The sequence below is a fragment of the Ovis aries genome, chromosome 17, assembly GCF_016772045.2.
Source record: "Ovis aries strain OAR_USU_Benz2616 breed Rambouillet chromosome 17, ARS-UI_Ramb_v3.0, whole genome shotgun sequence".
NCBI lineage: Eukaryota > Metazoa > Chordata > Mammalia > Artiodactyla > Bovidae > Ovis > Ovis aries.
In genome coordinates, this window is record NC_056070.1 from 61,482,911 (window position 1) to 61,496,732 (window position 13,822).

At 46.2% G+C, this 13,822-nt stretch overlaps 1 protein-coding gene across 20 annotated transcripts in view; it reads right to left on the minus strand.

The window, feature by feature from the left end:
- Positions 1 to 13,166, minus strand: part of LOC101112122 (2'-5'-oligoadenylate synthase 1-like) — a 34,695-nt gene extending 21,529 nt beyond the window's left edge. For 7 of the 20 annotated variants that reach the window (XR_003585554.3, XR_009597036.1, XR_009597040.1 and 4 more), the window contains exons 1-5: positions 12,910 to 13,166; positions 11,331 to 11,607; positions 9,759 to 9,943; positions 6,340 to 6,572; positions 5,157 to 5,310 (exon numbers count right to left, since the gene is read on the minus strand). Coding sequence is in view for 7 of the 20 variants with exons in the window: in XM_027956577.2 (XP_027812378.1) it covers positions 5,157 to 5,310; positions 6,340 to 6,572; positions 9,759 to 9,943; positions 11,331 to 11,607; positions 12,910 to 13,089 (1,029 nt within the window). In the remaining 13 variants the exon portion in view is untranslated. Of the gene's footprint in view, positions 1 to 745; positions 2,627 to 2,717; positions 4,681 to 5,156; positions 5,311 to 5,544; positions 6,573 to 7,981; positions 8,421 to 9,758; positions 9,944 to 11,330; positions 11,608 to 12,909 lie in introns of those variants that run through there. The other 13 variants (XR_009597039.1, XM_060401241.1, XM_042234675.2 and 10 more) reach the window with 6 other exon arrangements.
- Positions 13,167 to 13,822: the final 656 nt, after the last annotated feature.

Genomic DNA, 13,822 nt, shown 5'->3' on the forward strand with positions numbered 1-13,822 from the left:
TCTAAAAAAAGAGGAAAAGTGTACCTCTCAGGTCCCCAGCTGCAGAGGATCAATCTCTGCTGCCCCATTGTTAGAAAAATTAAGTTCACACACTTTGCCATTCAATCAAATGAGTAAGGCTGATGGGGTTCCATGAAGAATGTCTTGTCTCCAAATTGGGCCAATTTACTGTTTCCTCTTGCCTGCTTGGTTTAGGCACGACGGCCCCAGGAGAGATACAATGATCTCTGCTCCACTTTTTAGAGACACCTCTTTTTGGTAAGGCTCTCGAACTGTGGGAGACTTCTGCTCAGAAACTTGAACAGAGAGAGGAAGAAGCCCTGAGACAGGACAGCTCCCATGGAGCGGGGAGCCCCGGAAGGCAGGTAGCACAGCAGACCGCACCCCTGGTGGGGCTGGAGCCCCCGACAAGACGCTGAGCCTCCAGGGAGGCTCAGAGCACTCCACCCTCCCCTCTCCTGCCTTAATCTCAGTTCTCCCCAGTTTTGTTTCCTCGGCAGGAAGTGGCCCAGAATGAGGGGGACTCAGCTCTGGGCAATGAGGCATTTATGACTTGGTTCTTTCAGATTTCATACGAGCATGTCCATCATCCCTTACACGCTCTCTTCTCTGTTGCTGAGTCTCATGAATTTGTGGTTGAACCAGCAGTTCTGAAGTGCACCACCCTCGTGCTTTGTGTCACCTGCTTCTGGCCAGCTTTGACCAAATCATCAGAGTTCAACGGACAAACACTTATCCAAAAAAGTTTAGGAAGAAAATGCTTTCTTTCTTGTGGTCATACAGGAATATAGATTTACAGCAACATACAATAAAACCACAAAATTCAGAGAATTATAAAGCTCTCTCATCATACTATAATCCACATACCCACTGAAAACATTGAGGTCTTCATGAAAGCAACATTACAAATGAAATTAAGGAAACTTGCTAAGTACACTAATATAAATATGGATATCTAGGAATAATATGAGAAAGCATATGTACTAACAATGCAGAGAAAAATTATAAAATGTAGTTAAGAGTAATTAAAGAAGACAATTAACGGAAAGAAGTTCCAAGTTGGTGGACTGGAATTGTCAATATTACATGGATGTCATTTTCCCTGAACTAATTTATGGAATTCTAATCAAATGCCTCCCTGGATTCTGGGTGAAAATTCACAAACTGAGTATAATATTATCATAGAAATAGAGACAAGAGAAGACATTAGTTTGGATAGAACAGAGTTTTCTACAAGACACTGAGAAGTAATATTGGGCTATCATAATTAGTAAAGGTAGTATTAAACCAAGGACACAAAAATTGATCAACGATATAACACAGGCTCACACACAGATGACTCTGGACATATGTCTGAGGTGGTTCTGCAGAACAGTGGGGAAGGATGGTCCCTTCAGCAAATGTTGCCAGAATACTTGGCGTCCACACAGCAGAACTAGTACAGACCACCACCTCACACACATTTGTCTGTGTTTAGACATGCCGTTCATAACGTCATTGCCAAATTTATGTCTTGAAGCTTTCTCCCTGTGTTTTCTTCTGGCGGTTTTACAGTTTCAGCTCTTATGTTTAGGCCTTTATCTATTCTGAGCTGATATTTGTCCATGCTGGAAGAAAAGGTGTGATTTTATCCTTCTGCATGTGGATATCCAATGTTCCCAGCTCGATTTATTGAAGAGACTGTCCTCTCCTCATTGTATGTTCTTGACAATCTTGCCAAGGAGTAATTGACCGTGTAAACAAAACAGTGACAAGAAAACAAAAATAGACAAAGGGGAGCTAATCCAACTGAAAAGCTTCTGCCCAGCAAATGAAGAACACACAGTGAAGTGAAAAGGTAATTGATGAAAAAGAATAGATATATGTATAGCTGAATCACTTTGCTGTACATTCAAACTAACACAATGTAAATCAACTATACTCCAATATAAAATAAAAATGAGAAACAGGTATAAAATGAAAGGGAGAAAAGAGAATGGAAATGGAGAAAATGATTACAAACCACTATCTGATAAGGGGTTAATGACAAAATATTGAGGGCCTTGGGCTTCCCTGGTGGCTCAGCTGGTAAAGAACCCACTTGCAATGCAGGCGACCTGGGTTCGATCCCTGGGTTGAGAGATACCCTGGAGAAGGGAAAGGCTACACACTCCAGTATTCTGGCCTATACAGTGCCTGGGGTGGCAAAGAGTCAGACATGACTGAGCGACTTTCACTTGGACAACTCAATAGCTAAAGGACAAATAACCTAACTATATAATGGGCTAAGGATTCAATTTTTATTTTCCTAAAGAAGGTTTACAAATGGCCAACGGGTATATGAAAAGATGCTCATCGCTGTTATTAGTTTGGCCACGCTGTGTAGCTTGCCTGATCTTGGTTGCCCAACCAGGGATTGAACCCTGGCCCCAACAGTGACAGCGGCCAGTCCTAACCACTGGACCCCCAGGGAATTCCCATACTCAGTACTATGAATCACCCGGGAAATGGAAACCAAAATCATAAGACATTGCTTTTACCTGTTAGCATAGCTGTTACATGGGTTAAAGGACACTCGTGTTGGTGAGCATGTGGAGGGCTTGGAACTCCTGACCACTCTTGCTGAGAATGCAATTTTGTGCAACCACTATGGAAACAGTAGGAGAGTTCCTCAAGAATTAACAATAGTTCTACCATATGACGAAGAAGGCAACGGCTGCCCACTCCAGTACTCTTACCTTGAAAATCCCATGGACGGAGGAGGCTGTTAGGCTGCAGTCCATGGGGTCGCGCAGAGTCGGACACGACTGAAGCGACTTAGCAGCAGCAGCAGCAGCTACCATATGGTCCATGTGGCTCTTCAATTGAGCAACTATTTCCCAATTCAATTAATCTGCTAGTGACTGTAGCTTTATGTGTAGTTCTGAAACACCCTCAGAAAACAATACAAGTGGACCATCCACATGGTAATTACGTGTGATTCCAAAGTGTCCTCTCCTCATGAAGAGATACCTGTGCTAAAGATAACACAGTGGTAACAAAACCCCACGGGGAGTAGAATCCCATTTTCAGAAAGACTCGACATAGACATGGAAATCGAGACAGAAGAGACTAGAGAATAAGGATCCAAGATTTGAAGACACTTTGGGATTCTTCCTCTTGTTTAAAAACAACCAAAAATAAAAAAATAAACAAAAATAAATAAAAACAACCATATTTCTCACTCTCATGCTTAAATCAATGACCAAGTAAGTATGGTCCTCCCAGGTCCCTAGAAACAGGAGACACAGCCTGTCATTCTGTGTCTAGGCCACATGGGAACCCCCAGGGTCTTCCATGAGGCAGATCGACTTAGGTGAAAACAAGGCCAAGACCCTGATGGTCATTTCTCTGGGAAAGGCAGGCGAGGCAGGGAAAGCAGTCTTTGGACTGCTTTCATAAGCAAGTATGAATAATGTAAGAGGGCTGTGGAGAGGAAGGGGTTTCTTGAGTCACCTGGTACCTGGTCCCAGCATGAGTGGGGTAGGGTGGGTTGTGGCTCAGACTGGCTCTGAGTCTGGGCAGTGGGCAGAGAGGAAATGCTCGACAGGTTTGCATGGGAAAGGCCAACAGGTGAGCTGCTGGCTGTGTCTAGGAACCAGCCAAACCTGGGAGGGCAGTCTCTCCAGGATCAGCAGGGCCCAGATGTCAAAGCATCTGAGAACACAAATGTAGAAAGGATAAACACAGAAGCCCCGGCCAAGGAGCAGGATGAGGGCTGGGACAGGGTGGGGAGAGGGTGAGATGGTGGCTTCGTCTAGGAGCCACCTCACAGGCAGTGACATTGACTGAGAAGAGGTGACGGCTGAGGATGACCAGGATGGTACCTCGGGTCATCATCACAGCTAGCATTTGCTGAAGAGCCCACATCTACCTTGAGGGTGGTGGCAGAGGTGCTTGTGTGGGTCTGGGTCACTAAGGAGCAGATGCCAATGTGAGATTAAATGTGGGAGATTGTTTGGGGAAACAGCCAGGTGAGAGACAATGATCAGGGATCTTATAGAAGCTGCGCAAGCTGACAACCCTGATCTAATCTGACTCTGGGTGAAGGCAAGAAGGAAGGACAGTTGGCTCTGCAGTCAAGACAAACTCCAGCAAGATCGTGGAGAGTCCTTTCGCCAATGTCCCATGTCGGAGCTTCCCCTGACTCTCAGGAATGGGGCTGCCTGAGTGTCTCTGGCACCCGTGGTTATTGTCTGGGAGCTGCAGGTAGGCAGCGTGGCTTTGGTATCAATGTGGAGATGGATCATGGAGGGCAGTAGCTGGTATGCTCAGTCGAGTATGTTCCCTCCACTGAGGCTCTGCTAGATTCCTTGTCATGGTCCCCAAATGAGTGTGAAAAGTGAAAGTAAGTCGCTCAGTCGGGTCCGACTCTTTGCGACCCAGTGGACTGTAGCCCTCCAGGCTCCTCCCTCCATGGGATTCTCCAGGCAAGAATACTGGAGTGGGTTGCCATTACCTTCCCCAGGGCATCTTCCTGACCCAGGGATCAAACCCAGGTCTCCCGCATTGCAGGCAGACGCTTTAACCTCTGAGCCACCAGGGAAGCCCGTAATGGGCTTCCAAATGGGAACAGAAAAATCCAGTGTATGAAGACACATTGAGAGCAGCGACAAAGAGCAGGAGCTTCACAGCAAGAAGGACCAGGGTTCAACTTCACACCCTCGTCTCTCACTCACCAGGGGACTCTGAGTGACTGGCCATGTCTCAATGTATTATTATGAGAATCAGAGTAAAACCCATCTCACAGGGATGCCGGAGGCCTCAAAGGAGGAACAGCAATATGGAGAAGCCAAAGGCTGTCTTCCAGCCACTTAGGTGACCAGTGACTCAGGTAACTGTAAGAACATCTTGATCTTTTGTGTGTCCTTATGGGAGGTTTTCTGGCATGGACTTTTGTCAATGACACGCTGGTTTGGGTACCAAGGCAGGGTGACAATGTAAGCTGGTAAGCCTGCTGTCTAACCCAGTGACTCATTCTGGGGCAGACACAGGTGGAATTCTACATTTTCTAGTAACCACAGTGAAAGAATACAGAGACTGAGATGAAGTTCCATTTGACTAAGTAGCATTTCTAGGAGTTGTTATCTCAACATGCCGTCAGTATCAGGTCACATGAAGAAATCAGGAGTTCTCACCGGCACCTTCCAGGTCCTCACTGGCCTCCCATTCAAGTTCTCACAGCATGAATACTTGAGCCAGATTGTAACTTCCTGTGCCAGCAGCTGCCACCTCTGTGGATCTCCACCAGCTACATTTCCAGTTGGGTCAACCGGGTCCAGAATCACAGGCCTGGAAACAACAGTCAGAGAGGACAGGTGAGTACATGGGCTGTGTCTGGGGGGTTCAGAGCTCCCAGCAGGGCAAAATACCCAGCCTGGGTAGAGTGTTTCCGGGGGCAGCTGGAGGGCCCCATGGACACCTCTCCCTGGCTTGTGACCTGGGTGCCCTGCCCTACAGTGGGCACTGAACACGAGGTAAAGGAGGCTTGCATTTGGGCCTGGAGAGACCTGGTTTCAATCTCACCTCTGCTCTTGAGTAGTGCTGTCTCTTTAGGCAGGTCACCTGAATCTCTAGTCCTCAGTATCCTGTGTGAAATGGGCAGATTTGAAAATCCCTACCTCAAAGGATGTTGTATGAGGATCTAGAGAAGCACTTGACAAGCTCCCAACAGTAACTGAAACATAAGAAGGGGTCTATACATGCCAGGTTTAATAACCAAGATTCCACTATTCTATCAGAGTGGTTTTGTCTTATAGCAAGCTCTTACATCTGGGAAGCATTTTTATTATTGCTATAGCTATTGCTGGTTCCCCTGGTGGCTCAGTGGTTAAAGCGTCTGCCTGCAGTGCAGGAGACCTGGATTGGATCACTGGGTCAGGAAGATCCCTTGGAGAAGGAAATGGCAACCTGCTCCAGTATTCTTGCCTGGAGAATCCCATGGACAGAGGAGCCTGGTGGGCTACAGTCCACAGTACTGCAAAGAGTCGGACATGACTGAGCGACTTCACTTTCACTTTCGCTTTTCATAGCTATTGCAATTTGAGTCAAATTTTAGCTCTTTCACTCACTTTCTGTAAAGTTTGCACAAGCTCCTCTTTCTCCATACCTCTGTGATCTGTGGTTAGCACAGTGCCTGCCTCACAGGGTTCCAGGTTATTATTTCAATCAGACGGTAGGAGTAAGTGCCCAGCATAGTGACTGAGTATAGATGAAGATCAATAATTGTGGAAACCTCCCTCTTCCTACATTTCTAGGGTGCCACCGCTGTAATCAGAGCTGCATTTATGTAGGGCTCTAAGCCATGTGCGGATAGAGTACCTGGGTTTTGCAAGTTGTCTCCTCAGGTATTGGCTAATCGTAGGGTTTTCCAAGTCATAATACTTTTTCCAGTAGATACAGAGGTCCTGATGCTTCAGGATTAACGCCAAAACAGTCCGAAATCCCTGAGCTGTGCTGAATTGTGGTTTGGAGCTTCCTTGTTCCCAGGCATAGATGGTCAGCAGCTCCAGGGCATACTGTGGGGGCAGCTTATGCTCATACTTCATCTTACACTGAGGAGAGGGAACAAATTAGAAACATGAGTTTGTTCAGCTTTTGTGTGGAGAAGAGGTAATGCCTATCCTCAAGCTATTTCAGAAAAGTGAGGATGAGGAGGTGATTCCAAACTCATTTTACACGAAAAGCAGAAAAATGCAGCACAAAAAAGAAAACAGCAGGCCTGATGATCATAGACGGGAAAATCCTCTACAAGATATTAGCAAAGCAAATTCACCAACATATTACAAGGTCACACAGCATGATCAAGTTGGATATAGTCCAGTGAGGGGAGGAGGTCAGAATCCACAAATCAATCAAAGAGATACATTTCTATTAACAAAATAAAGGATAAAAACTTATGATTATTTTCCCATATACAGAAAAAAATTGAGAAAATTCAACAACCACTGTCATACAAACTCTTAACAAGGTGAGTATGGAGAGAACATAACTCGATAAAGGCCGCATATGACCAGCCTACAGCTGACATCACCCTCAGTGGTGAAGGCTGAAAGCTTTTTCTTTAAAATCAAGAACAAGACACATATGCCCACTCTCCTCACACTTATTCAACATAGTATTGGAAGTCCGTCATGGCAATCAGGCAAGAAAAGAAACAATATCTGTGCAAATTAGAAAGGAAGTTTAACTATTGCTATTTGCAGATGACATGGCACTATACATAGAAAACGCTAGGCACCTCCAGAAAACTATTAGAAATAAAAACTGAATTTAGGAAGATTGCAGGATACAGTGATAATGTATAGAAATATGTTGTGTTTCTATATATGAGTAACAAACTATCACAATGAGAAAGTTATTTATTATTTTAATCTCAGCTATATTTATTTACTTTACAATATTGTATTGGTTTTGCCATAAATTGACATGAATCAGCCATGGGTGTACATGTGTTCCCCATGCTGAACCCCCCTCCTTCCTCCCTCCCCATCCCAGTGCACCAGCCCCGGGCACCCTGTCTCATGCATCGAACCTGGACTGGCGATTCATTTCACATGTGATAATTTACATGTTTCAGTACCATCTCCCAAATCATCCCAGCTTCACCCTCTCCCACAGAGCCCAAAAGGCTGTTCCAACATCTGTGTCTCTTTTGCTGTCTCGCATACACGGTTGTTGTTACCATCTTTCTAAATTCCATATATATGTGTTAGTATAGTGTACTGGTGGTTTTCCTTCTGGCTTGCTTCGCTCTGTATAATAGGCTCCAGTTTCATCCACCTCATTAGAGAAATTTAAAAGCCATCCCATTTACAGTTACATTAAAAATTTTTTTTAACTAGGAGTAAATTCAACCTATACCTGACTTTGATGAGAGCAACTGAAGATGACAAAAATAAATGGAAAGAGGTACCACGCTCATGGACTTGAGGGGTTAATATTCTTCAAACATGCATCCTACCTGAAGCATCTGTGTGCATGGCCTCAGGGTATGTGATTTAGTGTTGCTGCGCCATGCCACTCTTTTCAAGGGAGAAAATGGGAAGGACAAGAGGTTAATTCATTTGCCCAGATTCAGACAGCTAGGAAGTGAGCAAAGGGGAGTTGGGGCAGGGGTGGGGGGGAACTGATTAATTCATTGAATAACTGCTTACTGAGAATATAATATATTCCAGGCACTGTTCTAGGTTCTAGGGCAGCAGCAGTGAATAAAACATGCAGTGTCATATTATATATTTATACACTGCATACAAATAAAATAAGCAAATGCCTTCTTTTATGTACATTCTCAGAGGGAAGACAGACAATAAACAAACAAATAAGCTCATGCAAAGGCCCTGAGGCTGAAGTAGAGTTTCCTTCTTGGTGGACCAATGCACAGGAGAGACCAGCCTGGGAGCAGGGGCGAGGGGGTAGTTGATGATGATATTTAACACAGGACCAAGGTGTTCATAGATTGGTGGGGTTTGTGTGTGTGTTTATGAAAAAGATAAGAAAGGCCCATGATGAGGTACCACTTCACACCAGTCAGAATGGCTGCGATCCAAAAATCTGCAAGCAATAAATGCTGGAGAGGGTGTGGAGAAAAGGGAACCCTCCTACACTGTTGGTGGGAATGCAAACTAGTACAGCCACTATGGAGACCAGTGTGGAGATTCCTTAAAAATTGCAAATAGAACTACCTTATGACCCAGCAATCCCACTGCTGGGCATACACACCAAGGAAACCAGAATTGAAAGAGACACATGTACCCCAATGTTCATCGCAGCACTGTTTATAATAACCAGGACATGGAATCAACCTAGATGTCCATCAGCAGATGAATGGATAAGAAAGCTGTGGTACATATACACAATGAAGTATTACTCAGCCATTAAAAAGAATTCATTTGAATCAGTTCTGATGAGATGGATGAAACTGGAGCCGATTATACAGAGTGAAGTAAGCCAGAAAGAAAAACACCAATACAGTATACTAACACATATATATGGAATTTAGAAAGATGGCAATGACGACCCTGTATGCAAGACAGGAAAAAAGACACAGCTGTGTATAATGGACTTTTGGACTCAGAGGGAGAGGGAGAGGGTGGGATGATTTGGGAGAATGGCATTCTAACATATATACTATCAAGTAAGAATTGAATCGCCAGTCTATGTCTGACGCAGGATACAGCATGCTTGGGGCTGGTGCATGGGGATGACCCAGAGAGATGATATGGGGAGGGAGGTGGGAGGGGGGTGCATGTTTGGGAACACATGTAAGAATTAAAGATTTTAAAATTAAAAAAATAAAAAACTAAAAAAAAAAAAAAAAAAAAAAGGCCCATGGTTTGGTCCGGAGAAACTGGAAGGATGGAGCTGTCACTGGCTGATATGGGAGAACCGGGAAGAGGAAGATACCTGAGTCCACTGGCAATGTCCCAGACCCCACCCTTCTTCCCCATGTTTTTTCCCCCTTCTGACCAGTGTCTACTCCTCCATGTTCCTCCTCTCATCATCTTCCTCCTGGCTCGCATTCCCTCCTCTCCGGCCGTCTCTGTCCGGCTCCCTCCTGCCTCCCGCATCCTTTCTGATTCCTCCCCTCCTCCCTCCTCTCCTCTTTCTTCTCCTCCCCACACCTCTCCCTGCTCCTTCCGTCCCTCCACACCACTCCTCCCTCCTCTCCCGGCCTCACTCTCTCCCTCCCCCTCCTCCTCCTCCTCCTCTGCTCTCTGCCCAGATGGGACCGGCCATACCAGTTGGTACCAGTGCTTCACCAGGCAGATGAGGCTCTTCAGCATGGGAAGACGCTCCTTCAGGAAGGCTGTCTGCAGCTCCGTGAAGCAGGGGGAGAACTCACCCTCTCCCCCCAGTTTCTCACACTCTTGGATGAGCCGGACGTAGATTTGAGGGTCAGGTCTGTAACCTTTGGTCAACTGACCTGTTGGGAATGAATTCAAGTTTAAATGTCAGCTCTTTTCTGAGTTTCTTTCTGTCGCCCCGGGGACACAGACTCACTGGCCATGGGGGGTAGTGGGAGGTCAGCAGGCCCAGAGCCAGGAGGCCTGAGGTCCATCCCCGGTCCTCCCTTCTCCCGCCTCTACCGCCGTCACCCATCGTCTCTCACCTGGACTCAGTAGAGGTGGCGGCACCCTCCTCCCTGGATCCTCCACAGCCCATATAGAGGCCTTTAACCTGATCCTTCCACTTCTTGCTTCCCAGGACCTCTGGATAAAATCCCAAGTCCTCACAGTGGCCCACACGGATGGTGAGACCTGTCTCCTCCTTCGTCTTCCCTCCTGCCTCAATCCCTTTGCCACTGACTCCCCTGGTTGCTTCACTTCTCCCAATATGCCACCTTCATTCCTGTCTGTGCACTTGCTGTTTCCTCCTCTGGACCCCCAAATCTTTGAGTGCTTGGCCTCTTCTCATCTCTCAGGCCTCAGGTCAGAGGTCACCTCCTTTATCACCCTGTCTCCAAAGTCCTTTGATTCCTTTGATTGCTCTCTTGGGTCACCCTATTTCATTTCTGTCGCAGCGAGTTATCATCTCATTCCTGGTATTCACATGGTCAGGCTGCAGGAGAGAGGCTCTCTGTCTGTCTCATTTAGGCCATGGAATAGGCCTTGCACCTCCGAGACTGTGCTCCTGCTCAGTTGCTAAGTCCTGTCCGACTCACTGCGACCCTCTGGGCTGTAGTCTGCCAGGCTCCTCTGTCCATGGGATTTTCCAGGCAGGAATACTGCAGTGGGTTGCCATGTCCTTCTCCAGTGGATCTTCCTGACCCAGAGATCGAACCTGCATCTCCTGCTTGGCAGGTGGATTCTTAACAACTGAGGCACCAGGGAAGCCCCACATCTAAGGTTCACAGTGGAAACTGAGCCTCAAAAATGAATTGCTTCCTGTACCAATGCTCCTGCACGTCATCTCAAGATTCCCACCCTCAGTAAAAGTTTGAATGGTTCCCTCATATTTTGCATAGAAAATGAAATTAACATATTGAGGTTATCCTAGACCTAGTTTTTAGAAAGAGATCACACAGTTGGCCAAATGTCAAACTAGTAAGCCTGGCAGGTATTCTATACAAATATCTTGATCCCCCCAATTGCACCAATTTGTTGTTTAACTCAGCCACTTCAGTGGCTGAGTGTGACCCTGGGCATTCTTATCCCAGGAAAGACGCTGGGGTCTCCTCCCACTTGAAGGGATACCTTGGTTATAAAGAGTCTCAAAGTGAGAGACATTTCTGCTCAGAGACAAGGAAAGAGAGTGGAAGAAACCCTGACATAGGACAAAGACTGTAAGAACTTGTGGCTGGGAGCACTCACCCAGGGCATCAAAGGTGGGCAGGACATCGAACTCCACCGCCTGGTTGGGGGACCTCAGCACAAAGCTGAGAGCGCGGGGATTCTGCTGTTTCTGGACCTCAAACTGCACTTCAAATCTTTCCTCTCTTTGACAGGCTTCCAGCTGTCTCCTGATTTCTTTGATGAATTCTCCTCGGCACTCAAAGTGTTCCCGAAAACTTTTCAGATTGGTGAGGAAGACGACGAGGTCAGCATCTGATCGTCCCCTGAGGGTTGTGCCTTCTCTTGAGGAGCCACCCTAAAAAGGTGATAAGAATGAGTATTGACACATTTCATTGAGAAGAGCCTCCCTAAATGAAATGCTGAGAGCAATCACTAACATTTTGAGTGCTAGCCACTGCTCTGAAGGCATCAGCGGCTGTAACTCCTAGAATGCTCACAAGAACTCTGGGATCTAGCCACTGTTATTATCTGTTGTCATCTTCTGGATGGGGAAACAGATGCTGAGAGAGATCATGTTATCAGTCAAGTCACACAGCTAGTAGGTGAGAGATGCAGTTCACACCCGTTTTTTCCCCCTGGATCCATGATCTTTACTCCCTGTTGTTTTATGATCTGACATGATTAATACTTAAACCAGCCCATGGCTTAGTTTATTTGACCTGCAAGCCCATGAGGTCCTGAAAATTCTGGATAAGGAAACGGAGGCACAGAGAGGTGTAGGTGACTTGCCCAAGATTTACAGCGAGCAGGTGCTATCTGCTTTCAAAACGTATACACTTAACCAGCTCCTGACTCTGCAGAACTGGTGAAACCTTAGCCTGTCAAAGACTAGTAAGGATTGTTGATACAGATGGATTTCAGTTTGCCTATTTTAATGCCATAAGACTCTCAAAGTGTGAGCATTTTCTGCTCAGGAAACTGAAGAGAGACCAGAATGAGCCCCAGCTTAAGACAAAGGCTGGAACGCCTTATGACTGGGAGCACTCACCCAGGGCATCAAAGGCAGGCAGGACATTAAACTTCACCGACAGGTGGAGCTGGGGGGAGCTGAGCCCACAGGTGCGAGCCGGAGCATTCTCTAACTGCTGATTCTGGACCTCTTGTGAGATATCTTTCTTGGTCAACACACGCATTCACACACACACAGTTTCTCTATCTTTCTCTTTTTTAATGGTTGCCTAGTGGGTGTTTCAGAGGTGATTTATACACTTCATCGGGGCATTTGTTAAGTTCGATGCATGAGGCAGGGCACCCAAAGCTGGGGCTCTGGGACAACCCAGAGATGGAGTGGGGAGGGAGTGGGAGGGGCTTCAGGATGGGGGGACACATGGGCACCTGTGGCTGATTCACGCTGATGTATGGCAAAAGCTATCGCAATATTGCAATCATCCTTAGATTAAAACAAATAAATTAATTAAAAAAATTTACAGATGGATGCCCTCACCCCAGAAGCTATTTTCACAAGTGTGGATATAGTTTTGGCAGGGATAAATCAGAAACCACTAGTCCTAGAGACCTCAACCTCTTGCTCTCTGTTTCTGTGGAAAGGCTTGCTCACCAGCCCCCCTTCTCCCCAGTGAGGCAGTTCTGGACTCACCTTCACAACTTTGGACACCCGAACTGGGCGAGGAGGAAATCGGAAACACCTCTCCTTCAGGAAAGTGCAGATGATTTTGATGGCGCTTTTGACCTGCTTGTGGAACTCCGTGTTTGACAGGAGGTGGTGTTTGATGAACTTGTCTAGAGAGCTGGCCGGAGTATTTCTGAGCTCCATCATGACACTGGGGACTGGAGAGCCAGAGGCGGAGGAGCTGCTGCCTGAAGCTGTGAGCTTCTGTCTCCTCTGCTGCCTGCGTCTAGGGGGCTGTTAAGTTTCATTTCACTGGCAGGGAGGAGCTATGCCGCTGCTGGTTTCAGTTCCTTGAAAGGGAGGAGTTCTGTCCTGAATCCTTGTTTCTAGTTTTTCTCTCTGCAAATGAAACGCTCCTGCGATTCCACAAACCTGTCAGGTCTCTCAGCTTTTTCCTCCAGAATCCCAGAATTACTCCCTGCCTTTACCAGGCAGACTAGCATGTCTGGTTTGTCTTCAGACTGTTCTCTGAAAAGCTGTTTTTATTTATTTATTTTTTAATTTATTATTATTTTTTTCAAATTTTACTTTATAATACTGTATTGGTTTTGCCATACATTTTCATGAATCCGCCACGGGCGCATGAGTTCCCAATCCTGAACCCCCTCCCACCTCTCTCCCCATATCATTTCTCTGGGTCATCCTAGTGCACCAGCCCCAAGCATCCTGTATCCTGTATCGAACCTAGACTGGTGATTCGTTTGTTACATGATAGTATACATGTTTCAATGCCATTCTCCCAAATCATCCCACCCTCTCCCTCTCCCACAGAGTCCAAAAGTCTGTTCTATACATCTGTGTCTCTTTAACTGTCTCGCATACAGGGTTATCATTACCATCTTTCTAAATTCCATGTATATATATATGTTAGTATACTGTA